We start from the raw sequence: 24,983 nt of genomic DNA on the forward strand, positions 1-24,983 counted from the left end.
TAGCTCCCCTTTAGGGCTAGAGAAGTCGCCCCCTCTTGCCCCCCGGGGGAGGGGGCGGCCTCGCAGGCCTGGGGACTTGCCCCTGGGGAGGAAGGGGTGGCTGCGCAGGCCGGGGCGGAGGCGGCCTCCACTCAGCCCCGGGAACCCCACCCTGGGCCCGGGGACCGCGCAGCAGCGCTGGAGGCCCGACGGGGTCTCCGCGGCCCCGCCCCGGCCCCGCCCCCGGCCCCGCCGCTATAAGGCGCGGCCCGGCCCTGCCCTCCCAGCCGCCTCCCGCCCGCGTCCCCATGGCCCGGCCCGCGACGCTGGTGGCCGCCGCGCTGGCGCTGTGCCTGCTGCTGGCGCCGCCCGCCCTCGCCTGGTACAGGTCGGCGGCGGGGTCCGGCCACTACTCTGTGGGCCGCGCCGCGGGGCTGCTCTCCGGCTTCCGCAGGTCGCCGCACGGGCGGCGCTCCGAGCCCCGCACCGCGGCGGGACCCCTGGGCCGGGCCGGCGCCCTCCCGCAGCTGCGCCCCAGCCTGCGGAGCCTCGTGAGTGCGGGCGGCGCGGGGCTGGGGGCGAGGGTCCCGGGTGCCGGGGCGGCGCCCTCAGCCTCCACCTGCACCCCCAGGCTGTGTGCGTCAAGGACGTCGCCCCGAACCTGCGGAGCTGCGCGCGGGTCCCCGACGGCCGCGGGTCCGTCCAGTGCAAGGCTGACGTCTTCCTGTCGCTGGACACGGCCGACTGCGCCTGAGCCCCGCTCGCTGTCGCCGAGATTCCCCGTCCCCCTCCGACGCCCCCAGGCCCTGTCTGGCGCAGACGGCACCCCCCACCCCCAATGAGGAGATGAATAAAGCGAGAAGCGAAGAGGACCTTGCTTCCAGGGGGCGTCCAGGGAGGGGTGCAGCGTCCGGAGTCTCCACACCTGGAGGTGCCTGTCCCGGGTACCGTGGTGGGGCCCTGCTCGGTCCCCAGGCAGCTCCCCTTTCCCCCACGAAGCAGGGGGAGGAGACCAGAGCCTGCCAAGAGCTCCACACCCCATCCCCAGGAATGGGCTCACCCCCAGACCCTGCCCACCAGACCCCACTGCCCAATCCCCTCTGGGCCCTGGACACAGACACCCCCCAGAACCTTCGTCAGGCTGCCAGACTCCCCTAAAATACCCTACACAGAGGCACCCCTGGACCCCACTCCCCGGAAAACACTGCTGTGCCCTTTCACCTTCTTCTGAAACCTCACCTGGCCCCCCAAAGCCTTGGTGAGCCTCCCCAGCCCTGCCCGCCACACCTGGCATGAAGCCCCACCCCCAGCACCCCAGCCCAGGTCCCCAGTGGTAGTCAGGTCTATGCAGCTTGTATCTGCCTTCTGGAAGCCTCCGGACCACCCACCCCAGGGGTTCTCTCATCTCTGCACCCAGGATCCTGGCTCCTCCTTAGATACAGGTTTGTTTTCTTTTTTTTGCCCACTCATCCTCTTTAGAGGGGCAGCTCCTGGAGGGCTTCCCTTAGGAACCCCCAGAAGACAGCTGGTGCAGTTCCAGAAGCAGGAGGAGCCCTTCAGGCCTGGCCCGGTGGGAGGTCCCAGGGTGGGGGTGGGGGGTTGCCCAGAGGCGGCAGAACCACCACCAGCAGGACAACCCTGAGGCCCTCCTGTCCCCTCAGGGGTACAAGAAAGAAGGGGTCTCCTGCTGGCCCTGTGCCTTCCTCAAGTATGTTAAATGCCCAGGCCAGCTTTGGCCCCGAGCGCCCCCCTGGACCTGCTACCCGGGCCATCACTGTCACAATCCCACAGGTTGATTCCTGACCCCCACCCCCCCCCACCCCCTGCCGTTCTCAGGGGCTCCCGACTCCCCCGCTTTAGTGCACTTCAGAGAACGCAGGGTCCTGGGCCTCCGGCCACCCGGACCCAAGGGCCGTGCCGCGGGCGGGGCTGCTGTCTGGTGGGGAGCTCTGGAGCCCCTGGAGCTTCTGGCAGGCGAGGTCTCGAGGGTCCCGCAGGGGACAGGACCTGCGTCCTGGCTGAGACACACCCCTCCCACCACAGCCCCGCTGCTGGAGGCTCCGGGCAGCCAGTGGCGCCCACTGGCCTGGTCTGTGCACCCATGACACCAGGGCCCAGGGAGGGGGCCGGACCTCCGGGGCGCAGCCCTCCAGCTTGCGGCGGGACCTGCCTGGAACCTCCCTGCGCGGCCGCTGAACCAATTAGAGGGTCTGCGGGTGGCACAGCCCAGCAAACCCAGCAAGGCCGGGAGCTGGACTCGGAGGACACACAGACCCGCACAGACCCGCACAGACCCGCACAGACCCGCACAGTGCCGCTACGGCACGTGGTTAACGGGAAAATGGGAGCGCCAAGTTTTCCAACTACCAAAGTTAAATAGTGAAAGCAAGGAGTCACACAAGCGCCCCCTTCCTCAAAGGGAGAGAGGACACCCCGAGGCTGGGGACGTGAGCAGCTGCAGGGCAGGGGAGCCCTTCCGGGTGGCAGGGGGCCCCTGCTTCCTCCGTAGATGTCCCCGCTGGCCTGGGGCCACTCCAGGAGGGCTCCCTGACTCGGGGGCAGGGCCCCAGGGATGCGCATGGGTCCCGTGGGGTGCCCGGCTCTGTGCAGGAGGGCCGGGTTCAGCCCTGCTTCTCTGCTGCAGGGTGGGCAGCTGGGGTGAGGGGTGCCCAGATCTGGGGGTTGGCTTGCTGCCAGGCTGCCTGTACTCCCATACCCCTGCTTGGGGGTGGTGGGGAGCTGGGCCAAGGGTGGGGTGGGGGTATCGGCGGGTTTCCTGGCCCTCCCCAGCAGGGCTCGGTGCTGCAGGCAGGGACAGAGCTTTCCCCAGGCTTTATTCAGAGGCTCCCGTGAGGAGGTCAGCGAGGGAAGTGAGACTCGGGGAAGAGAGGGCTCCTAAGGAGGCAGTGGGGCTGGCAAGGCAGCAGGGAGTGGCCTCCTGGCCCCAGGACACCCTGGACATACCCAGGGCAGAGGGTGCCAGGCAGGGCGAGGGAGCTCCTCCTGCCCCCACCCAGGCAGGCGGCCATCCCGGGAGCAGGTGGAAGCAAGGCCTTCCTGCCCTCCGCCGCAGGTACTCTATCCCGCTGCCGGCTGGGCTGCTCTGCTGTGCTGGGCGCCCTCTCTGTTCAGGGCCTTCTGGAGGCAGGCAAGTTAGAGAGGGCGGCACCTGGGCTGTGGGACCCCCAGAGACCTCTCGGCCGAGGGAAGGAAAGTGGCCTCAGTGCCTCTCCAAGTGGCAGTCAGTCCTCCTCCACCTGCTGGGTGCCGTCCTGCCGCTTCGCGGCCTCCAGAAAGGCCAGCTCCTGGGCTTCCTTCTTCTGGTTCCGTGCTTCGTACTCCAACCTGAGGGCCAGGCAAGCGTGAGTGGGTGGCAGCTGGGGGGATGCTGGATGGCGGGTAGCCCCCGCCCCCGCACCTGTTCTTGATGATCCTCTGGACGATGAGGTCTGTGGTGAGGTCACTGCCGCTGTCCGTGTGACAGAAGATGCCTCTCCTCTTGGGTTCCTGGCGGCCAGGAGGAAGGAGCTGACGGCACCGCCACCGCCCTGGGCATGGGACCTGCCCGCCGCCCAGCCTGGGGAGCCTCCTGGGACCAGGGGCAAGGTCCCCAGTGTGGCGCAAGCTGCTCCTTGCGCTTGTTAGCTGATGTGCCCTCGCCATCTGTGAGGCCATCAGAATGTCACTGTCCCAGCCCACACTTCACAGACAGGTGACGGGCCTCTGCCCCACTGCATCCTGAGAGCCAGCGCAGGCCCACCTGGTACGGGTCAGAGCCGTCTTTGTCAGGTACAATTTCTGTCTTTCCGTGACACACCAGATCCACCTGAGAAGGAGCAGGGGGTTATGGCGCCCGTCCCCTCCCCACAGCCCTGCCCAGCGGGCATCCACCAGCAGTCGCTGTCTGCAGCCTGGCAGAGCTGCCCTGTGCTGCTACCTGGAAGCCTCACCTTGAAGTGGTCCAGGAGCTCTGCCGTGACGGCGTACGGCGCCCCGATCACCACTTCTGACACGTACTGCAGGGACAGCGTGCACAGCGGCTAGCCCGGCCCCTCCTGCCAGCGACACGGGGCCCCGGCCAGGTGCCCCGGGGCCCTGTGGGGAACAGGCCCTGGGAGAGCTGGGTGCTGGGGCCGGTCGGCCATGGGCCAGTCGGTTTCCCGGGAGCCCCGGCCACCCCACGCCCGTGGCCCTGGGGCACTCACCCGGCAGGCCAGCACACTCAGGGTGCGCTCGTGCAGGTTCATGATGGGGTAGTTCTTCCCCTTGTAGCGGTTCACCTCCTGGAGCCAGAGTGGGCCAGGCCGGCCTGGTGAGCCCGGGCGCTGCAGGCAGCGGCCCCTCCCCGCGTGCCCCCACCCTCGGCACGCCCCCAGCAAGTACAGGGAGCAGGTCGGGAGGGCTTGGTGTGGGCAAGGCCCCCCTGCCCGCCCCCCAGTCCCTGTGTGGGGGGAGCGTGTGGGCGCCGGACGCTGACCTGGTCAAAGTGCAGGCCCGCGATGATGTAGGGCCTCTCCGCCAGCCCGTGCACCTTCTCCAGGAAGTCCACGTGCCCAATGTCTGCATCCCGGTTAAGAAGCAGGTGACGGGTGGGGTGGGGGTCTACCCATGGACCCCAGGGACTCGAGCAGGAGAGAGGCCCCTTCCTGTACCCAGCACTCCTGGCCTCTGACTGCCCCCACTCTTCACCCCCATGCCCTGGCCCAGGAGAGCCAGGCAGCCAGGGAGGCCACTCCAGATACCCGCAGCCCCCAGGGTGGGAGGCTGGGGCCACCACTCCTCGCAGCCGGGAGGTGGATACGGAACAGGTCGAAGGCACCGGCCACATAGATGACGGTCTCCCCCGGCTGGGGCTCCTTCCCAGAAGCAAACTGGATGATTTTCTGGGACGTCTGCAGGAACTGGGACACCCCTGTCCAGGGGTTCCGCCCCCCTGGGCCCTGTAAGCACACAGGGGGGACCCAGTCAGCAGCCGCTCCTCAGCCGGAGCCACCTGTGTCTGTGGGGGGGAGGGCAGGTGGAGGTGGCACCTCAGCCAGGGGGCAGGCAGGGAAGGGCAGGCCGGCACCCACTCCGGGCTGGGCAGGGCCCTGCGGCCACACCAACTCCCAGAGGTCAGCCCGGGCGGGAGGAGGCACGGGGCTCAGTGGCCACAGGACATGGCCCTCTGGGGACCTGGCACCCCAAGGCCACCGTCGGGTCACCTGGGAGGAGCCTTCTGAGGAAAGTGTCTCCCCGGCGGGTGTCGGGTGAGGGGGCTAGAGGGAGAGAGGGCCGGGCCACCTGGTTAGAGCTGCCGCCACAGCAGCTCTGGCTCCTCCTCCCAGCCGTGGCTGCCGGGCTGGGCCAGCTGGCACCCACCTCCTGCCCGCCCTGCCCGGGCCCACTCACCTTGCCGAAGCTGTCTGCGTATTCCCGGTACTCAGAAGACATCTCCTGCAAGGGGGGCAGGGGGCTGAGGGCAGGGCGGCCGCCCCGGAGCCCACGGTGGGGAGGGGGCGGCGGGCTGCAGTGGAGGCAGCTCCCACAACCCCTGGCCACCCCTCAGAGGGCAACGTGGATGCTAGCTCTTGGGGACCCCCCTCCTCCCAGCCGCATCCTGCACCCCGGGCCCCCCAGGCTGACCTGGCTGCTGTGGTGGGCCTTGGTGACCAGCAGCATGCGGCCGACCAGGTCTGTGGTGGACACGCCCTGGGTGCGCTGGCACTCCCTGGGGGCAGGGGCGGCTCGTGAGCATCACCCGGGTCACGACCAACGAGCCCGCCCTCCAGGAAGCCCACTGTGTGCCTCCAGGAAAGGGAAGGACGGGGGGCCAGGCAGGAGGACAAGGACAGCGCCACAGGGCTGAGGCCTCCACCCCACTCCCATGTGTTCTCTGCCAAGGGAGCCCCCCACGCCCCTCGGCCATTTACATCAACATCAGCTAAAACCAAAGCCCGGGTTCTCAGTTGCCCCGGCCACGTGTCCAGTGGGGCTGGGGGCTGCCGAGCCAGGTGACACGGATCCAGGCCACTGCCCCCCTCCACCCTCCAGGCTCCCCCACCCCTTGAGAGCCCAAGGGCAGGGCCCGGGAATGGGAGGCGACAGGCACGCACCTGTACCTCCCTGCCTGCTTCACTTCCTCGTAGGTGTCACGGCCATCCACAGTCAGCGTGATGTCATCTGAGGGGTGACGTGTGGGGACGAGGCTCTCAGCCCCAGGCTGCGGGAGGCTCTCGGGGGCCCACGGCCACGGGCGGGAGGATACAGGGCTCTCCCGGCGCCTCAAGGGTGGGGCCGCACCTTGGGGGCCCCGGGACCCCAGTCCCACCACTCACTGCCGTGGACGCAGAAGTCGCAGCTGTACTTGTCCAGCGTTCCCAGCGTGGTGACATAGGGGGCAGCTGCCACCACCTCGTCCACCCACTTGATGGCCTGCACCATCTTGTACCTCTCCTCCTGGGTAAACACCGGGGGCCCCTTGTGCTTGGCAATCTCCTCTGCAGCCGGGAGAGACAGACGAGACAGTGACCACTGGGGGCCAGGCCACCAGCTCCCCCAAACCTCGTCTCAGAAGCCCCCCTGCTGCCCACCAGCACATCCCACATCCCAGAGCTCCTTCTCAGGACCCCACCCTGGGCCCTCCGCCACCCACCCCAGCTGCACGTCAAGTGTAACCACACGCAGGGCTCACACTAGGCCCCCAGCCCACAGGGGGTCCCACGGCGAGTGGTCACTGTTCTGTTCTACAGGCCTGGCTCAAGAGCTTGGGCCATGCTGGGTACACGACTGGAAAAGCAAGTGGGGAATGGGTGGCACAGCCAGAGGGAGTATCAGCCGCCCGGCTCAGGCCCTCAGCCAGGGCTCTGGGTGTGGGGGTGGAGGGCCCGGCCGTGCAGCCGGCTCGGCAGGCTGCAGCTTACCGTCAGTGTGCACGCCCACGATCAGGTAATCACCCATGGCCCGCGCCTGACGCAGCTGGTTCGAGTGGCCGTAATGAACCATGTCATAGCTGTGAGGACGGGCACAGCTGGTCAGTCCCTGTGCTGAGGAGCTCTCCGAGGAGCTGCCCCTGGGAACTCAAGCCTGGCCCTGGCAACCAGCTGGGCTTGGGCTTCTGTAAGGGACATGCATGCTCAGCGGTCCAGCTGCTGGTCCCTGGGGCCCGGGGGCAGAGCGTGAGACCTGTCAGTGCCAGGTTAACCAGCCTGGGCCTGGGTGGGGCCCTCTGGGGATTGGGGCCCTCGGAGGGTGGGGCAGGCCCCACTGCCCATGCAGGGAGCTGGGCTCTGCCCTCACCCCCTCCTCCCACATCCAACCTGTGGGTGCAGGGTCGCACCGAGCTTTGCAATACGCCAACATTAACTTGGGGAGAGGACAGCTGAGTTGATACTGCCCCCAGAGCTAAGAGTCCTACATAAAACAAAAAATGCCAAGAGAAGGACACGGACTTGGGAACTATTGGCTTTAAAACTCATTTCCTACCACGGCAGCCTCGGGGAAGAATAAGGTCCCTGGAGATGAACGGCCACCCCCCTGCCCCCTGGCACTGGGTCTGCTCACAGGTTAACTTCCAACTACAAAGCTACCCACAAAGCCCCCTAAGATGCTTAGGCTCATGTGACATGTTGGAAGGAACGTGACCACTCATAGGATGGCCCATGTGCCACCCCAGCTCCCAGCCTGGCCTCAGTCATGGGTACAGCTCCCCCCGATTCCCCAGGTGAAGAGGCACAGCACACGCCGTGCCCAGGGCCACGACCACCCTCACCTTGGGTGCACCAGGCCCCAGCAGACAAGCACGGCAGGTCACAGGGTGCTGGGCCAGGGCTAAGGGGCAACAGAAGTCCAACTGGGCAGCTGGCTGGCCACGTACCCACTGGCCTGGGGGAGCACCGCAGTGGATGGGGGGTGGCACTGTGTCCCTGTCGCTGTGGCCTTGTGATTGGCCCGCCTGGCAGCAGGGGCCTTGCCAGGACCAAGGTCAGAGTCCACAAGAAGCCATCGTCCCTTCTCCTTGAGGTGCTCTCACTGGGGCCCAGGGCTAACCAGGTGGTAAAGGTCCTTCCTGTGCTGTCATCGAGTCAATGCCCAGGGGAGCACCAACGGCGACAAATTATCAAAGAGCGTTGGCTCCCCCTTGACCACCAATAGCCCCTAGGGGATCCTAAGACCGCGCCCGCTGCCTGCTCAGCCGGAGCAGAGACGGGCCTCCTGGGCGCTCGGGCGGGCCGGAGACGCAGAGCTTCCCTGGGGTCCCGGGCAGATTCCGGTGATTCCGTCTGGGCCGCGGGCCGGCCACGGAGGGGCCGAGCCCTCAGGGCGCGCACAGCATCCCGGCGACGCCCACACGGCCCGGCCTCCCGCGCCCCTTCCCGCCACCCGGCCCTCGGGCGAGGCCGCGGCGGGGGTCCCCGGGCCGGGGCGTTAACGGCGGGGGCGGGGCCGCGGCGGAGAAAAGGCGCCTCGCCCGGCCCCCGACGCCGACGGCGCGCGGCCTTCCCGCTCAGGCCCACTGCCCGCCCGGCCTCCCCGACGGCCCGGCGCCCCCGCGGTCCCGTCCACCGGCCCCGGGGCCCCGGAAGGCAGCGGCCGCCGCCGCGCTCACCAGCCGTCGCACCACACCCGCACGGTGCGCCGCTCCGCCGGGCCCCGCCGCCCCGCGCCGCCCGCTGCCCCGTGCCCGTTCCGGATCATGGCCCCGCAGCCGCGACTCCGGGCGGCCGCCGCGCCTCCCGCCCGACCCCGGCGCCCCGCCCCGCGCACGCGCCACCGCCCTCACGCGGGCCTCACCCTGCCGCGCGCGGCCAATGGCGTGCGCCCGTCGCCCGAGCCCCGCCCCCCGCCCCAGGGAGAGCGCCCGATGACCCCGCCCCTCAGCGCGTGCGGCCAACGGCGTGCGCCTGCCCCACAAACCCCGCCCCACAGTTTCGGAGATCCCGCCTCACCGCCGCACGGCGTTCGCGGTCCTGCCCGATAACCCCGCCCCTCCGCGCGCGGCCAATGGCGTGCGCCCGTCGCCCGAGCCCCGCCCCCCGCCCCAGGGAGAGCGCCCGATGACCCCGCCCCCCAGTGCGTGCGGCCAACGGCGTGCGCCTGCCCCACAAACCCCGCCCCACAGGTTGGGCGGTCCCCCCTCATCGCTGCATGGCGCTGGCCGTCCTGCCCGACAACCCCCCCAGCGCGCAGCCAATGGCGTGCGCGTCCCCGCCCGAGCCCCGCCCCCGCCTCCTTTCAAACTCGCCGGGCCCGGCTCCTTCGTTTTTGCCAAGGATCTGCCTGGCGGAGAAACCGGGACTGCCGCACTGGGACCGCGTCGGAGCAGGGGTCACCTGCGACGCCAGGACAGAGTGCAGGGATGTTTAATAAAAAATCGTAACGCTCTGCTCGGGGTCCAGGCCCCAACCCGCCCCCTTTGCACATTCCCAATACAGAAAAAGTTTCTATAAAGTTAACAATTTTCAGTAAGAAGTAGTAGAAATAGGGTTTAGGCCCCTGAGATTAGCCTGTTGAGTGAGGTAAGGCAGCTGTGTACTTCCTCTTGGCCAGCCAGGTGTGAATTATCACCAGAGTTCTTTATTAGAGAAAAGGGTCACTGCCCCTGTGTCCAGAGCTGAACCGGTGAAGGGCTGGCCGCCCAGCAGCAGCACCAGTCACCAGGAGGTGCCTGCTTTCCACAGACAGATAAACGGCCAAGGACATCGCAGGAAGATGCCACCCCCAATTCACTCTTCTCACCAGACCCCTGGGGGCAAGCCCCATTCGGGGTGACCCTCGTCCCTGAATAAGAGTCTGGCAATTTGCAAAGTGCCAACTGTTTGCCCTGCACCAAGCACAAGGGCTATGTCACTTTTTTCCTTTTTGTGCGTTTAGTGCAGCCCCTGCCAAACCAGCCCCCTCGGATGGGCACTGAGCTGAGTGGGGCCCCTCGGTCCCCAGGCTGGGCCTCCTCGCTGCTTCTACACAGGGCCTTTCGACTGTGGCTGCCTTCTTCGCCAGCTCGCAGAGGGGTCGCCAGGGAGAAGATGGGGTCCTGCCACCTACCGAAAGAAAGCTGGGTCAGGTGTGCCTTGGAGGCTTGCACAGCCACCACCTGCCCCATGACGGGAAAGCTGAGGCCACCCTGCCGTGCCACCCGCCCCTCCCCTTTGTCATAATCATGGCTGGGCTGTGGTCAGTAGTAGCCCCCGCCCCCCCGTTACCAAATTCCAGAACAGCTGCGGCAAAGGGCACCTCCCTGAGTGGGAAATCAAAGGTCCACACACAGATTAGCTCGACCTCTTCACAGCCAGGGGCCCTTGCGCGAGGTCGAGTGAGCAGTGCACACGCAGGGTGCACCACACCCCTGGGCCCCACCTTTCACCCAGACGGCAAGGGGGCAGGCAGAGCAGACCCTCCCCCTTCCCAGACTGTGCCTTGGGGAGGGGGTGAGGGGTAGGGAGCCCTATGGACTACAGTGTGAAAAAAATCATAGGTCTGATTTGAGATGTAGAACCACGTATTGTAAACTTAAGATACAGAGAGGCACTGATAAAGAAAATGAGCTAAATTAATGTTAAAAAAAAAAAGTACAGTACACGACAGGGCCACATTACAGAACACCACAAACATAACATACAAGAATTGCCAGGCCCAGAAGGTGAAGGGATCCTTAATTTCTTGAACCCTTTGATTAAAAGAAGTTATTGATTTCCCCTATAAGACCCTGAAAATTCACAGAAAAAGAAAGTGTAAACTTTTTACTCAAAACACACACCACATCTAAATTATCACAAGTTCTAGGTTAAGACAGTTTCTTTTAAGCTTCCCAAAGGTCTGCCAACTCCCAAAGACAAGCACACCGAGCCTGGGCAGCGCTGCCACGACGCACTCCCTCGAAGCACCGTTCCCATCCGTGGCTAGCTGAGGGTTGAGGGGGCTGCCACGGAGCACACTGGAGGCTGCATCTCCCCGCCGGGCGGAGCGTGCACGCAGGGTCTCAGCTAGCCACTGCGGTTCCTCGGGGGCCCCCTGACTCAGTCGCCCCTCACACTCCACTCCCAACACTCAGTGCTTCCTCTCTGCTCAGCTCATGAGAAGACAGACAAGGCCCATCCACACGCGGGGACAGCACCTGGGTGCTGTGGGAGGCACCCTCTCACCTGTTGTAGGGGGGGACCTCCAGGCCCAGCTCATCCATGAGGAGCTGCATGACGTCGTCACACTTTCCGTGTAGCTTCAGGGCAGCCCCGTCATCCTTGGGTGTCCACTGAGGGCAGGGAGAGGCCAGCAGGAATGGCACCCCACTCCCTCCCAGTCACCTCTCCCCACTCTCAAGGATCCCCAAGTGCCCCTGGGGTGTGGGTCTCCGTGGCACGTCAGTGTGGGTCCTGAGCGTCCCAGGGGCATCTCTCCAGACCCTTCGGTTCTAAGGGGTGGGACGAGGTGACTCTGGGAACATCTGTTCCCACGCTCAGAGCCCACGGGTTACCTGCAAGTTCACAATGTAGAGCTTGGGCCGCCGGCTCGGGGGCTTGGTCATGCACCAGAGGCATGGGTACTTCTTTAGAACCTGATGGATATACGGACAGACATACCACACACACACACAGTGGCGTAACGCTGAGGCAGCCAGCTTTGGGAAGGAAGGGGCAGGAACGTCCAGCCCTGTTCCCACACGTGCCCTCACCACCTACCTTGAGGCTGGAACCCAAACACAGGATCACGTCTGCTCTGCTGGCGGCCTGCGTTGCTGCCTCCCAGTTCAGAGGCTGCCCCAACGTCCCCCTCTCCCCAAAGTGCACGATGGTGTCCCGGAGCTGCGCCCCGCACTTGTGGCAGGCCCGTCCCGTCTGGTGGCGGTGCAGGGCAGTGCGCTCTGTCACGTCAAACACCCGCACGTACTCCCTGTTGGGGGTGCAGGAGGTGCAGACCTGAGAGGAAAGGGGGTGCCATGAGCGGACCTGCCTGGCTGCACCCCCCCGTGCCCTGCCAGGCCTGCTCACTTCAATGTACATGTTTCCGTGGAGCTCCGAGATGGCCGTGCGGGGCAGCCCGCTCCTCAGGTGGAGCCCATCACAGTTCTGAGACACCACGTGCTGCAGCTGAAGGGACAAGGGTGGGAGTCAGCTCAGGTAGGCTCTGCCCAGCTGCTCCCAGGAAGGCCCGGTGGGAGGGAGGGCGCCGCGGCCCACCGCCAACAGCTCTGCAGCCCTCGGAGCCGGTCAGAGGAGGGAGGCGGCAAGCGTTTGCCCCTCAGCTCCCCCAGTAGCTGGGAAGCGACTCTGTCCCCAGAGGGTGCTCTCTGGAGTCATTATGCTGCAGTTCCCCAGAGGCCCTGGCAGATCGCGCCTCCCTGACCCGGCTGGAAGGGCCAACACAGGGCCTCCAGAGGCCCCCAGAGCCTCCCCTGTAACAAGGGTGGCTTCCGAGGTCCGTGAGGGCAGTGCAGGAGAAGCGGGAGGGGAAGGGGTTACAGTAGTGCGGGGACAGAGGCTGGCCTGCCCGGAGAGTTCCGGAAAGAGGCTGCCTCATCCTCCTGGAGAGGAAGCACAGGGAGGGCTGGAGGGAGGGCCCGAGCCCCTCGGTGGGTGTGTGGGGGGCTGAGCTGGCAGGCAGCGGCAGGCGCGGTCCCGCGCTGGCAGGTAGGTGGCGCTGTGGGCCCTGCGCCCGCCCCGGGCTCTTACCAGCTTCTGCTCATGCAGGCGGGCAATGCTCATGTGCGTGAGCGTCGGTTCGGCCTCGCTCAGGTCAGCAGCACTGCCAGATGGCGGGGAAAGCCAAGGTGAGGGTGCTGCGAGGGCAGCCCTGTCTGCCTGCTCCGCCTCCGTTCAGAGGGGCCGCCCCGGCCTGCTTACCTGACGCGCCTGCCTTTCTGAAGCAGCGTCCACACTCCATTAGGGCCCCGGTAGTCTGGGATGGAGGCTGCCTGCGTGTTCAGAAAACAGACAAGGCCCCCAGGAGGGCATTGTGGTGGGTTCTGGCTGGATTCCCAAGAATGAGAAGTCAGTGTTTCTCCTGCCGCGCTCCAGGCAGGCCCACGAGTCGGTCCAATTCATGCCACAGTCCCAGTGTTTCCTAGTCTGGCCTGCCTGACCGAAATGGAGTGTGCCAGAATGCAGCTCCTTCCCTCTGGCTGGAAGGATGCGGGACGTGGGAACCTCTGCTGTGTTGTCACGCGGGCCTCAACCCTGAAGGGAGGCTGGTCAGGCTCGCCTGTCCCCCCAGGACCTATTCAGTGCAAATGTGAACCCCTAACTGAGCATCTGTTCAAATTCCTGCATCCTGATGCTTTCTCCTCTAAGTGGCTCCTGGTCCACCTTCACAAAGACAGGATCTCTCCAGGTTAGATAAAATGCTATTCAATATCCTAAGCCTCCAATTCAGTGAACCCCATCCCGAGAGATAAGAAAAGATGTGCCAGGAACAGGGTGCCCACCCCAGCCAGTGGTTCTGTCGCCTTCAGAAGGCAGCGATGCTCCCATCAAACTAACGAGCAGCACAAGGTCTACAGGTGCCACTCCCAGCTCTTCAAGAGGTCGTTACTATCTCCAGGTGATCACATGACTGGATTTTACATGTGACTGTGGAGGAGGAGGCCAGATGCCAGGGCTCCAGATTTTTTTTTTCCCCAGGTACTTCTGAAGTAGGCCAGTGAACACGTTCTGTACACATTCTTACCACCATGCCTCCGCTGTTTTTTCCCCCCACCTTTACCTGGGAAATCTTTCCCATCCTTTAGGGCCCTGATTCAATGTCGCCTCTCCCAAAAAGTCAACCAAGATGTTTTCCTGGCTCTCTACTAGGTCTTTACTCAACTCACCGCCATCAAACTAGATGGACAATGAGCCATTCACGCTTCCAAAGACCAAGACAGCTCCTCAATGGAACTTCTCAAAGCTCAGTGCATTTCTCTTCTTTACCCAGGATATCCTGACTCTCTGGCCTTCTCTTTGCCTTCCTTAAACACTCAGAAACACAATGAACCCAGAAGGGACCCAGCCTGAGCCAACCTCCATAACTTTAAACACACTAAGCCAATAGGTCGGGTGTCCCTCTCTCTTCCTTCCTTGTGTTTACTCGAGGACGGACGCAGCGTAGTCATCTAATTAATAACGTTTCCGTCCTCCACCCCGGGGAAGCCACCGGGGAGGTGGCGCCCTCCGTATGCCCTTCTGGGCCCACAGTCGCATGATCCTCGGAGCGCTCGGTCCCCGGCCCTCTCGGTTCTGCAGGCGGGCGTGGAGCAGCGCGGGGAGCTCCCCGAGCGCGGCCACCCCCGCTTCGTCTCCCTACCGTGCTGATCCCCGCGCCCGTGTAGGCGACCAAGTACTTGGCGTTCCGGACGGCGCCGGCCAGCTCCCGGACTTTCCTCCGCAGCTCCTCTGGGTCATCGCACACCTGCAGAGAAGCCGAGGCTGGCCATCGACCCCGTCCTTGGCTGCTGCCCCCACCCCCGGGCAGAAGGCCGGGGCCAAGGAATTCCCGGCAGAAGCCCGGGACGGGAGGCCGCCTGCACCCTCGGAACGCCGGCCGCGCGGGACTCGCCTCCTCCTGCCGCCGCTTGAGGCCCTCGCGCCGCCGGCTCCGGCCCTGCAGCTCCGTCACCAGGTCCTCGCTCTCGGCCAGCAGCCGGCCCTCCTCGGCGCTGCGCTCGGCCGCCGCCTTCCTCAGGATGCGGGACACCTGCGGGCGGGCGGGCAGTGAGGGCCGCGCGGGGCCGGGCGCGGGGCGCGGCGGGCGGGGGCCTACCTGGCGCAGGCGCTCCCGCTGCTGCTCCTCCCGCAGCCTGCGGACCCGCTCCGCCGCCTTACGCTCAGAGCGGCTCAGACCCCCGGCTGCCATCGCTCCCGGGGCAGCCCGCGCTTCCGCTTCCGCCTCGCCCGCCGCCGCGCGCATGCGCACCAGGCCCCGCCCCTCCCGGCCCCGCCCCTTCCGGCGCCCAAGGAAGCACCTGCCAGTATCTTTTTAAAAGGTGTTTTATTGGTCATATACAAAATAAAGAAAACCTTATATGTCACAAACATACACTATGTACAGCAATAAATACCCGGGGGGCCGGCCCAGCGCCGCCCCTCCCGGACAATAATTTAGCAATAAATACTGCGCGGGGCAGAGGGGCCCCGACGGCCGACAGCGAGGGGCAGGTGTGGGGCCGCCCTGGGCCCGTCCTCGCCTAGACCTTTAACACCTGCCCCCACCTCGACCCACCCAGCCCCGGGGCACCTCTCCGCAGCCTCCCCCTAGCTTCACCCTGCTCGGACCCACCGTCTGAGCGCCTGGAGAGCAGCAGAGCTGGACACAGCGGGCAGCCCTTGTCCTGTCGCCCCATTCTCCTGTTTGGTTCAAGGCTTCAGGGAGGGAGCAGACGGAAGAGATGGGGAGAAGGACAAGGCTGGGCCACAGGGCCACCACTGGGGCCAAGGCCCAACTGACCACCCAGAACAGGGGCGGCCTCCGCCAGCCAGCTTGGACTTGTGGGACACCTGAGGTGGCAAGGCTGCTGCTCTGGGCACGGTGGACATTTGTGCAGGCCAAAGCACGGTGGGCATGGACAGTCTTGCTGGCACGCCCCTGCCTCAGTGTGGCGCCACGTGTGTTCTGCATTCTCTCCACCTGCTATCAAACCACTGACAGCCAACAGGAAGGCGCAAAGGTGCCAAAGAGAATTATTCAATGGCTTCTAGGGGAAAAATCGTTAATGTGTTGGTTCCCTTCACCAAACCACAGCCTAAAAAAATAACACAAGATCCCAGAGCGGAAACGGTGCTGCAGGCTGTGGCTGAGGCTTCCCAGCTGTGGACAGGGAGCACGGGCCAACCAGAGGCTGGCAGGGACAGCATGGGGCCTGACCGCCCACCCCGAAGCAGTGCAGCAGACCAGAGCCGTGGGCCGCAACACCGAGACCGCGGAGGCCGCCGACAGTCAGGCGTGCAGGGGGCCAAAGCAAGGGAGGACCACCAGCACCCCCAGAGCTACCAGGGAGCAGCACCTACGCAAGAGCAGCGGCTGGGGGCCTAGGGGGTCTCGGCAGCCACACTCTTTGGGCAGGAGGTTGCCTGTTCCTGCTGGGTTTCCTCTGAAATCCGAGTGTCCAGGCTGTGATGAGAGGAAGCAGGGGCAAGGGCCAGGTGGAAGGGAAGACACGTTATGGTTTACTTAGCGGACAAGTGTGGGCGACTTGGCCTGAGCCAAAGCCCTCGACTCGCTGTGTCAAAGGTTCAGTAGAAGAGGAAGGAAAAGGAACACGACACCCTCACAGTAGGAAAACTGAATTAACAAGGATTAGAGACAACAAGCAGTCATGTGGGAACAAGAGGCTGCTGCCAAGAAACCAAGGTGAAGAGGAAAAGGCCTGCCGGACAGGGGTGTGCCCCCTCCCCGCGGAAGAGCTGCTCCAAACCCAAACACTTCAGGGAGAAGCATGGCCTTCGAGGGACCCCGTCAACTCCTGGAAAGCTAGGGGAGCTCCTCCCAGACCCTGCTCCTGCTGCTCCCTCTGCTCTCCACCCCTGGCGTCTGCACCTGCTGCAGGTGCTCAGACAGAGATGACAAGGAAATGGAGAGTCTGTCCCTCCCCCTCCAGGCAGGTCACAACCTCTCTTTTGGGTGCTTTATGATACAATTCCAACTCACTGCTGCTACAACCGGCACGAGCCACTCACACTGGACTTCTGTTAGACAAAACCCTCCAGTCTTGAAAGAGAGAAAGAAGTCCCCAAGGGACTCAGATTTGACAGTCAGAATCTCCACCTGGAGGCGGCCCAGGCCCCAGGAGAGCCAAGAGAAGCCCGCTCGGGACGATAGAGGCCTACAGCCCACCCGTTCCCATCTCAGACTTGCCAGGTCACACCCTCAGATGAAAACACCACTGCCCACGACGTAAGCCTCGCCTGCTCGCACTCCTGCACTAGTCCGGGGCCTGGGACCCAGAAAACCCAACTGGTGACCCTGAGGCGAGGCCCATGTGGGCATCCCCTCACACTCCAAGACAGCTTCCCAAGCCGAGGTGGGAGGGCCCTCTGCACCAAGTGGCTGGAAGGAAGGCAGACGAGGCCCCAGGAGAAGCACCTCTGAGAGCTGAGACGCTGACCCTGGAAGACACACACCCCAAAGGGAGGCGGAAGAAGGGCCGGATCGAGAGCTGCCGGCGAGTGCAGGTGCGGGGACAGGACCCGGCGCTGTGGGTCCCAGCAGAGCCCTTGTCTGGCTGGTGGATGACCCCCAGACTCTAGGGACAAGGCAGGTATGAGGAAGAAGGGGTGCCTCAGTGGCCCCCAAACCATTCTGCCTAGGGAGGCACCACCCCCCAGAACTGAAGCAAACCTAGGAGAGGAGTGTAGGGGGACTCACGACCCCCCAGTTTGGGCCCTGGGGGTCCTCCGGCTGAGGCTACGCAGAGAGCTAGGGAACCGAGCCAAGGCTGTCCCTTGCCCGCCGGTCATGAGGAAGACAGCAGTCCCTGGGCCACTCACAGTGGCTCCTTGGTCCCGGCCACCCAGGACAGGTGGCGGTGGGCATGGAAACAGCTTGGGGGCCGCTGGGGTAGCCCCGTGTCACCTGCCCTCCCCCGGGATCAGTCCAGCTCCTGGACACACACAAATCCAAGTGTCAGGGGGTGGGAGCAGCAGAGCCCCTTGTCCCACATCCAATGCCTGCCACAGGGCACGGGAAGAGGGGGCTGTGGTGGTGGGCACAGGTCCCCACGCCCCTGCTAGGCAGGCGCTGCCCGACACCCCAGGCCCTGCAGGCCGGCAGAAGCAAGAACACAACTAAACCCGAGAAACAAACACGGGAGAACAGACACAAGAAGTGACACCCACAGGTCAAAGGTCACCAGAAGCACCAGCACATTACGGCTGCACAAGGACCTCACCAGGCACGGACGACACCACGGCACCGGCAAGAGACGGAAGCAGGGGGCAAGGGAGTAAGTCACTTTCGGTACAATTGCAAAAGAGATATCAAAGAGGACGCCAGCACGCGCCTTCAGTCGCTTTGTGGTTCAGTTGTTTTTTTTTTTGTCTTTTTTAAAACTAAGTTTTATAAATAACGTCTGATAACTCTGTGTATATAAAAACTAAACTCCAACAGCCACAAAGAGTTGTTCATAAGTTTACAAGAAATGGATCTTTTTTTTTTCCTTTTTTTAAACTAACAAAGTTTCTACTATACCTTTTTTCCTTTTCCATTTATATGGTCAAATGTTCTCACTTGGTTCTTTTTTGTTTTAAAAACACAATTTTATAAATACTCTGCAGCTCTTTTCTTTCTCTTTAGCTTTAAACATATAATTTAATAACTTTGTAAAAGGAACTTCTCTCTTAAATAAAGGGCTATTTAACCACATAAACAGGTCATGTAAACAGTGACACGGGACCCCTGGCAGGACACACCGATGTACCCTGCACCACGCACACCCCGTGGTTTTGGTCTCGTTCAGGGCAGTGCGTCGCACCCAGCGCTGCACCCTGGCCCGTGGCCACACTATCCCCCACCCCATGCCCCGCAGACAGCCCCGCTCTCCAAGGCAGGGCCCTCCTCACCTAGAACACATCGCCCACCCCCCAGCCCGGCAGCGGCCAGAGGCAGGGGGCAGAGGCAGCCCCTCGGGCCACGGATCCCAGGGCCTGGGGACAGCGAGGGCAAGGGGCGAGCCCACGTCACCACCGAACTGACCAATTCCAATGTACAAGACACACGACAACCACGACGAAATCAAAGGGGGCTCAGCTCGGGCCCCCAGGTGGAGGTTGTGCTTTGTGGGGAAGGGGAAGAGGTGGGAGGAGGTGGGGGAGGGCAGGAGAGAGAAAAGAGAAGGAAGAGGGGCCCGGGCTGCTGAAGCCGCCACGGGCCGCTGGCCCTCCCGGACCCGCCTGGGCGCGCGCCCCTACGACCGGGCGTCCGTCTTGGACTTGACAATGGTGATGACGCTGGTGGCGGCCACCTTGCCGGGCACGAGGGGCCCCAGGCTGGCGGCCAGGGGACCCCGAGCCGGCGCCACGGGGCCGCGGGCCACGGTCCTGGCGAAGGTCTGCAGGGCCTCGTACTTGGAGCGCAGCGCGTCGAGCTCCAGCCGCATGCTGGCGTTCTCCGAGGCCAGCTTCTCCACCTCCTGCTGCAGCTCCGCCTTCTGCTTCTCCAGCTCCTCCTTCTGGGTGACCCGCTTCACCCGGCAGCTGGCGGCGTAGCCCCGGTTCTTGAGCGTGCGCCGGCGCTGCTTCAGCTGGATGATCTCCTCCTTGGACAGGCCGCGCAGGTGCTGGTTCAACTCCCGCACCGACATGGTCACCAGCTCCTCGTCCGTTAGGCTGGTGCCATTTTCCCCGGGCTCCCGCTTCACCTGGGGGCGGAAGGCGCCTGCGGTCACAGGTGGGCGGGCAGCCCCCCACCCCGCCCCAGCCCAAGGCCCCCACCTGCCTGCTCACCTTCAGGGCCTTGTTTCCTTTGTTGGGAGCCGTCATAACCCGGGGACACAGCGAGCAGGCACTCTGCAAGACACAGCGGGGTCAGGGCCCTGGAGACCCCAGCCCCAGCCTCCACCCACTTCACCCCGTTCACAGAGCCGCGGGGACGCGCTGCACACGGGCACCTGCGGCTCAGGGGCCCAGCCCTCCTGCGCCAGCCTGCCCGCCGCTCCCCCATACCTGCCCCCAGGGCAGCCCCTCAGTGGATCCGGGGCTGGGCCGCTCTGCTGCGCCCTCAGGCACCCAGCGGGAGCCCAGAAGGGTCTGACAGGGGAAGGGGAACCGAAGGCAGCCAGGGAGGCAGAGGCACGGAAAAGGGGCCGGGGGAGCTCGGAGGGGCGAGAGGCGGGAGGGCCGGCCGAGGAGGAAGCCACGAGCTTTAAAAATAACCCCGGCGCGCCCCGAGCGGCTGTTCCCGGCGAGTCACGCTGACTCAGCATATGGCGCTGCTCCCTCCCCGGCGCTGGCGCTCCCGGCCCCGCGGCAGCCCTGGGAGGGCCGGGCTGGCAGGTGAGGGGGGCCAGGACCCTGCGCATGTGGCCCAGGGCCCACCCCCAGGGCTGTCTCCCCAGCCCGCTGGGACAGACCCCCGCTCACAAAGACTCAGGGGTCCGTCCCCACTGGGAACTCGGGTAGACAGGGCGGTGAAGGAGTCTAACTTTGAAGAGCTGGGGAGGGGGATGTCACTCAATCAGCTCTGACTCAGTTTCGGGGGACCGACCCGTGGTGGGGAGCTCCCCCACCCTGGGGCAGCAGAGGGCTGGGGCCTAGCCAAGGCCCACCGCCCACTGATGGGGCAACTGCCCTTGTGGCTTTGGGTGCCACCTCTGGGCCCCTGCCCCACCCTTCCAGGTTATTTCACAAGGGCGGCCACGTTTAGCCATCCAGGAGCCTGCCCAGCAGGGACAGGGGGTCACCGCACCCCAGGGGTCACTGACTGCTCTCTGGCCTCCCGGGTCAGGGCCCACAGGCTCAGGAACTCAAAACAGAAGGGGCAGGAGCTGAGCCAGGAGCCGCCTGCCCCTCCCTCCCTTCAGACTCAGTGCCCACCCAGCCCCTGGAGGCCAGAAGGTCTCCAGGCTCGGCCCAGCCCTCACCAGGCCCACGGCCAGGACCCCCTGTCCCTGCTCTGCCCCCCACTTCCCAGTTAGGCTCGGGAAGGTAAATGGCCCAAAAAACGAGTACACAGGTGGGTAAGACACACTGCCAGGAAGCCACAGGCGCAGAGGAGGGTTTGAGCTGGGGGGCTTTCTTGCTCTCACTCGGGGAGTCAGAGGCCCGGGTGTGCACTCGGGTGGAGACCCCGCCTCCCCAGCTTCCAACCAGGGGGGAGGCTGTGGCTTAGGGAGAGGGGAGGCAGGCCAAGGCCCCCCAGCAGGGACGGGGCCTCCTGCAGGCCAAAGGCTGGGGATGACCCAGGAACTAGAGACCACAGAACCGACGCGGCGTCTGGCCCCACGCCCCGGGAAACAGGCCCTCCCAGCAGAGCCAAGCAGGGCACAGGGACACCCTCTTGGGACCCCCAGGCTGCCTCCGCACCTGCTTTTCCTGCCCCTCCCCCAGACCGCTTAGCACAACGATGACTTCTAAGAGCTCACGGAAAAGTGCCTCCTCGACAGATTTCACCTCGCAGAAAGCCTGGGCTCAGCACACACAGCCCCTCGCCTTGGTGCCTGCTGTGTCGCTGTGTGTGCATGTGCGCGACGGGGGAGGGCCGGCCTTAGCACAGCCACCCCGGACACACTGAGGGGCAGGGCCGCCTTTGGAGACGGGCTGGGAGTGGCGGCCCCCGGCACCCATGGGAGCTCCGTCCCCAGGGGCTGGATCTGAGGCCAGTCCAGAGCTGGGGCACTGCCACTTCCCCCGAGACTGAGCTCACTAGAGGGAAGCAGATGATCCCGAGGGCCTCAACCCACCAGGTACACTGGCCACCCACCCAGAGTGCCAGGAAAAGGACAGAGGTTTGGGCTGTCCCATCCCTTCCCCTGGGGCCAGACAGTCAGCCCCTGCTCCCACCATCCGGGCCGCAGGCAGGCAGGGAGGCAGCAGGCTGTGCCCACTCTGGCACCCCAACCTGGCCCCGCCCTTCAGACCCACATCCTCCAAAAGCCACTCAGCTAAGAAAGCCATTCTCTAAAAGGAGTCTCAGTTTTCACTGTGAAGACTCAACCCCCTCCAGGAATCTGCATTTCCCTAGGGGGATAACCCCTGGAGTCCAGGGGGAGGACGAGCCACAAGGCCAGCCACACCTAGCCACCAACCCATCGGCAAGGGTGCAGCAGACAGGATCAGCTCCTTGTAGGCTGCATGCTCCCTCCCCTGCCCCGGAAGCACTGTGCACCCAAGGAAAGGTAGCTCTCGGCCACACCACCTTCGGGCTGTCACTTCCCAGGAGTCTGCAGAGCACTTGGCTAACTTCACACATTGTCAAACCTCAGCCTCAAGTGGGAACAACTCTGGGGTGATGGGGAGCTGCTCTCTTCCCACATCATGCCGTCCACACCTGCACATCTGCTGCACCCCGAAAGCCAGGCACCTCACAAATCCAACCACCTGCAGCTTCATCAAGACCCCAAGGCCAGCAGAAGGGAGTGGCAGGGCGGCGCCCCCTGATTTCTAAGTCCTGCTGCTTCCTCTCCCTTGCAATTTCCTGGTACAGCAGCCCTGCAACTGGCTTCCTCTCTCGCCCAGCTCCGACTCAGCCCAGATCAGGCCATGTACACCCTTCTCTCTCCCACAGGCTCACAGTCCACCCAGAGGCTGCCCAGCCTGGGGGGCACAAGGAAAAGCTCCTTCCTGCCCAGTGAGGCAGCCCCTAAGCTCCTCCCCTCCTCTCAGCTCAGAGAACTCTTTCCCAGGCTGGGAACTGCCCCAGACCCAGGACTGCCCACTGCCCGCAAAGGGCGCGCCTGGGAGGGGATGGACAGGCCCAAGGGCCTGGCCTCTTCCCTGGGAGACGATCTGCAGGTGACCCCTCCCCTGCCTCCCCACGTGCCACAACGCTTGACACTAGCACCCTCAGCCCAAACTTAAACAGACGCCCCCGACTCCTCGGCCTGGCCCCCATGCCACATCCCCAGGCTTTTCCTTCCACCCCTGCACTTCCCGGCCTTGAAACCCCCGAGACCCCTCCCGCCAGCATCCCCCCTCCCCCACCCCAGGCACCAAGTTGAGCACCGAGTGACCTCATGCTGATGACTCAGCAAGTCTCCCTCCGGGCCCAGCACGCGTGCGACGGGAGCCGAGGCCGGCGCGGGCAGGGTCTTCCCGGGCCCACTCGGCACGCGCCGCCTCCTCCCCCCGCCCCGCCGGGGACCCCTGCGCGCGGGGGGACGGACGCGGACACCTGATGAATCAGCACTCAGAACCGCGGCCGCCGGGCTCCCCCGGGGCCACCTGCGCGCCCCGCGACGGCCCGCTCGACCCCGCCCTTCCCTCCCGCCGCGGCGGCTGCCCCTCCCTCTTCGCGACCCCAGACCCCCCCGAGGTAGCTCCGTGCGCGCGCCGCTCGCGGCCGCAGCGCCCCCCGGGGCCCCATCCACCCCCGCGGCACCCCAGGCGGCAGGGTCCAGTCCCCGAACGGCGGGGAAATCGAGGCACGGGCCGCCAGCAGGGAGCGGGCCAGACCCGGGGCGGCCGGACCCCACCGCTCGGCGGGCGCACCCGGCCCGCCCCCGGGAGGAGCCCCAGGAGCACCCCGGCCCGCGCCCGCCCCCCGCGCCGCCCGCCGCACTCACCACACTGCGGGCCGGACGAGCCGAGGCCGAGGCCGGGGCCGGGGCCGGGGCCGGGCGGGGCCGCGCGGGCGCCGGGGGCCGCGCGGGGCTGAGGCCGGGCGCGGGGGGCCGGGCCCGGGATTCGGGGTGGGGGTCGCCGCCTGCGCGGGCCGGGCCGAGCGCGCTGGGAAGGCCGGGCCGGAGCGGACCAGGCTCGGGATCCGCGGCCGCCGCCGCCGCCGCCCCGCCGCCGCCGCCGCCGCTCCACAGACGTCACATGATGTTTGGTCACGTGGGCTCCATTCATGAAGCGGCGTCGCGACCCGCCGGCGCTTAAAGGGGAAGGCGCGGCGGCGCGGCCGGGGGCGGGGCGGGCGAGCTGCACGGCGCCTGCGCGCCCGAGAGCCGTCGCCCTGGCAACGCCCGCCGCGCCCGCCAGCCCCCGGGCGGAGTCTCGTGGTCGGGCCACGCCCACCCGGCGGCGGCGGCGGGAGCCCCAGGGTCGTGTTTCCCGGAGCCTTCCCGGGCTTGCAGCTTCCAGCGCCACTTCCCACGGTCCCGGGAGGGACTCGGGGCCCGACGCGTTGAGGAGAGCGGCGCTGCCACCTGCTCGCTCTTGGCGCCTCCTGCGGGCAGCCCTAGGGCAGATCCCGGCCCCGGCCCCGGCCCCGCGCCCCCGGTTAGGGAGGGTCCCAGAGCCGCTGAATCAGCAGCTGATGGAGGAATCCTCACGCTTCCTTCCCCGTTTCCTCAACGGCCCGGAACTGGGCTCCCGAGAGCGCCGCGGCTTAGCTCTTCCCTGCGAGGGTCTCATTGCCCCTCTGAACGCCGGGGAAAGGTGGCCGAGGGGAAGGTGGCCTCCGGTGTCCACTTCCAGCTTCCGGACCTTTATGCAGCCTTCTCTTCTCAGGTGTAAAGCCGGGAAGGAAAACCGCCCAGCCAGCCCGGCCCGGGGCACTCACGGGAGTCAAGTGGGGCCTTTGGGATGGGAGTCAGGGTGCCAGGCAGGGAGGCCGGCAGGGAGGCGGCAGCATTGCTGGCCAGTCTGCCGGGCTCCCACAGCTTTTCTCCCTTCTGCCTCCTCGGACCGGGTGTGGGTGGACGATCGTCACCTGCTTCTGCGGGGTGAGTGGGCCTTAGTCTTCCCCTCCTGCCCGGGCCAGCTGGAGTCGCACAGAGCTCAGGGGCTGGACGCAATCCTTAATTCTCAAGGCCCCGAGGTCACTATTAAAAACTAACAATTTGCCAGGAGGCCGAGAATCCTGTTCTGTTTCCCCTTCTCTTTTTCCTCCTCACCCCCGGACTCCATTTTAGGAGGGTTCACCCTGAGCCATTGTCCCCGCCTTGCCCAGCAGGACCTGGGCTCCTGAGGGCTGGCCTGGCAGGTGACACCAAGTGACTTCAAGATCCGGCTGTTGACTTGCTCCTCCCTGTCCATGGTCCCACCCAGCTCCAGCTGTCACCTCAACCTCAGGACACGTGGGTGGCTGACCCTGGGATGGAGGGAGCTGCCAGGTGGGCATATACTGCACTCTGATGCACACCACCCCCAGGCCCGGGTCTTTGCAGCTTTATTCCTATATGTCGGAGGTAACTGAGAAGCTGACTTACGCATCATTTTGATTCGGAAAGGAGCCTCTCCCCCGTTCGCCCCTCCAGTACAGACGCAGGCCTCCGCTGCCTTTTTGGGGGAAATGCACTCACCCCAAATCCACCAGGCAAATCCATGGAGAAGGGACAGGGCTGGACTCACCTGGGGCAAGGAGGGGGTGTGGGTGCTGGGCTGCTTCCTGCAGATGTGCAGATGCCCTGGGCCCTGAGGTGGGCCCTCGGCTGCTCCACTCTCCCACCCACAGGACAGGAA

General features: G+C 65.4%; 4 protein-coding genes across 11 annotated transcripts; 1 reads left to right on the forward strand and 3 right to left on the reverse strand.

Annotated features, from left to right (window-relative positions):
* Positions 1 to 281: 281 nt before the first annotated feature.
* On the forward strand, positions 282 to 843 carry NPB (neuropeptide B). The gene is made up of 2 exons (XM_037810754.1): positions 282 to 530; positions 611 to 843. Exons 1-2 carry the CDS (start codon positions 288 to 290, stop codon positions 731 to 733), a joined length of 366 nt encoding a protein of 121 aa, XP_037666682.1. The 5' UTR covers positions 282 to 287; the 3' UTR covers positions 734 to 843.
* Positions 844 to 2,791: 1,948 nt separating this feature from the next.
* PCYT2 (phosphate cytidylyltransferase 2, ethanolamine) lies at positions 2,792 to 8,700 on the reverse strand. Of its 3 annotated transcripts, none has more exons than XM_037810703.1 (14): positions 8,567 to 8,700; positions 6,882 to 6,970; positions 6,297 to 6,458; positions 6,075 to 6,141; positions 5,605 to 5,689; positions 5,371 to 5,415; positions 5,184 to 5,237; positions 4,781 to 4,919; positions 4,457 to 4,539; positions 4,185 to 4,262; positions 3,930 to 3,995; positions 3,740 to 3,805; positions 3,398 to 3,486; positions 2,792 to 3,324 (listed from the first exon to the last, which is right to left on the reverse strand). In XM_037810703.1, the coding sequence occupies exons 1-14, from the start codon at positions 8,653 to 8,655 to the stop codon at positions 3,222 to 3,224; spliced, it is 1,215 nt and encodes a 404-aa protein (XP_037666631.1). In that variant the 5' UTR covers positions 8,656 to 8,700; the 3' UTR covers positions 2,792 to 3,221. The 3 variants fall into 3 exon arrangements, with proteins under 3 accessions (XP_037666631.1, XP_037666633.1, XP_037666632.1); XM_037810705.1 differs by lacking the exon at positions 8,567 to 8,700 and adding an exon at positions 7,730 to 8,504; XM_037810704.1 differs by lacking the exon at positions 5,184 to 5,237.
* A 604-nt stretch (positions 8,701 to 9,304) lies between these two features.
* SIRT7 (sirtuin 7) lies at positions 9,305 to 14,847 on the reverse strand. Of its 2 annotated transcripts, none has more exons than XM_037810701.1 (10): positions 14,689 to 14,846; positions 14,485 to 14,622; positions 14,233 to 14,337; positions 12,795 to 12,865; positions 12,624 to 12,696; positions 11,943 to 12,041; positions 11,634 to 11,870; positions 11,429 to 11,509; positions 11,100 to 11,206; positions 9,305 to 9,998 (listed from the first exon to the last, which is right to left on the reverse strand). In XM_037810701.1, exons 1-10 carry the CDS (start codon positions 14,833 to 14,835, stop codon positions 9,800 to 9,802), a joined length of 1,257 nt encoding a protein of 418 aa, XP_037666629.1. In that variant the 5' UTR covers positions 14,836 to 14,846; the 3' UTR covers positions 9,305 to 9,799. The 2 variants fall into 2 exon arrangements, with proteins under 2 accessions (XP_037666629.1, XP_037666630.1); XM_037810702.1 differs by lacking the exon at positions 9,305 to 9,998 and adding an exon at positions 10,024 to 10,663 and having other exon boundaries at positions 14,689 to 14,847.
* A 52-nt stretch (positions 14,848 to 14,899) lies between these two features.
* MAFG (MAF bZIP transcription factor G) lies at positions 14,900 to 23,331 on the reverse strand. 5 transcript variants are annotated; one of them, XM_037810745.1, is made up of 3 exons: positions 23,141 to 23,331; positions 19,365 to 19,427; positions 14,900 to 19,279 (listed from the first exon to the last, which is right to left on the reverse strand). In XM_037810745.1, exons 2-3 carry the CDS (start codon positions 19,398 to 19,400, stop codon positions 18,827 to 18,829), a joined length of 489 nt encoding a protein of 162 aa, XP_037666673.1. In that variant the 5' UTR covers positions 19,401 to 19,427; positions 23,141 to 23,331; the 3' UTR covers positions 14,900 to 18,826. The 5 variants fall into 5 exon arrangements, with proteins under 5 accessions (XP_037666673.1, XP_037666676.1, XP_037666672.1 ...); XM_037810748.1 differs by lacking the exon at positions 23,141 to 23,331 and adding an exon at positions 22,750 to 22,771; XM_037810744.1 differs by lacking the exon at positions 23,141 to 23,331 and adding an exon at positions 21,775 to 22,376.
* Positions 23,332 to 24,983: the final 1,652 nt, after the last annotated feature.

The sequence above is a fragment of the Choloepus didactylus genome, chromosome 18 (genome assembly GCF_015220235.1).
Source record: "Choloepus didactylus isolate mChoDid1 chromosome 18, mChoDid1.pri, whole genome shotgun sequence".
Lineage (NCBI taxonomy): Eukaryota > Metazoa > Chordata > Mammalia > Pilosa > Megalonychidae > Choloepus > Choloepus didactylus.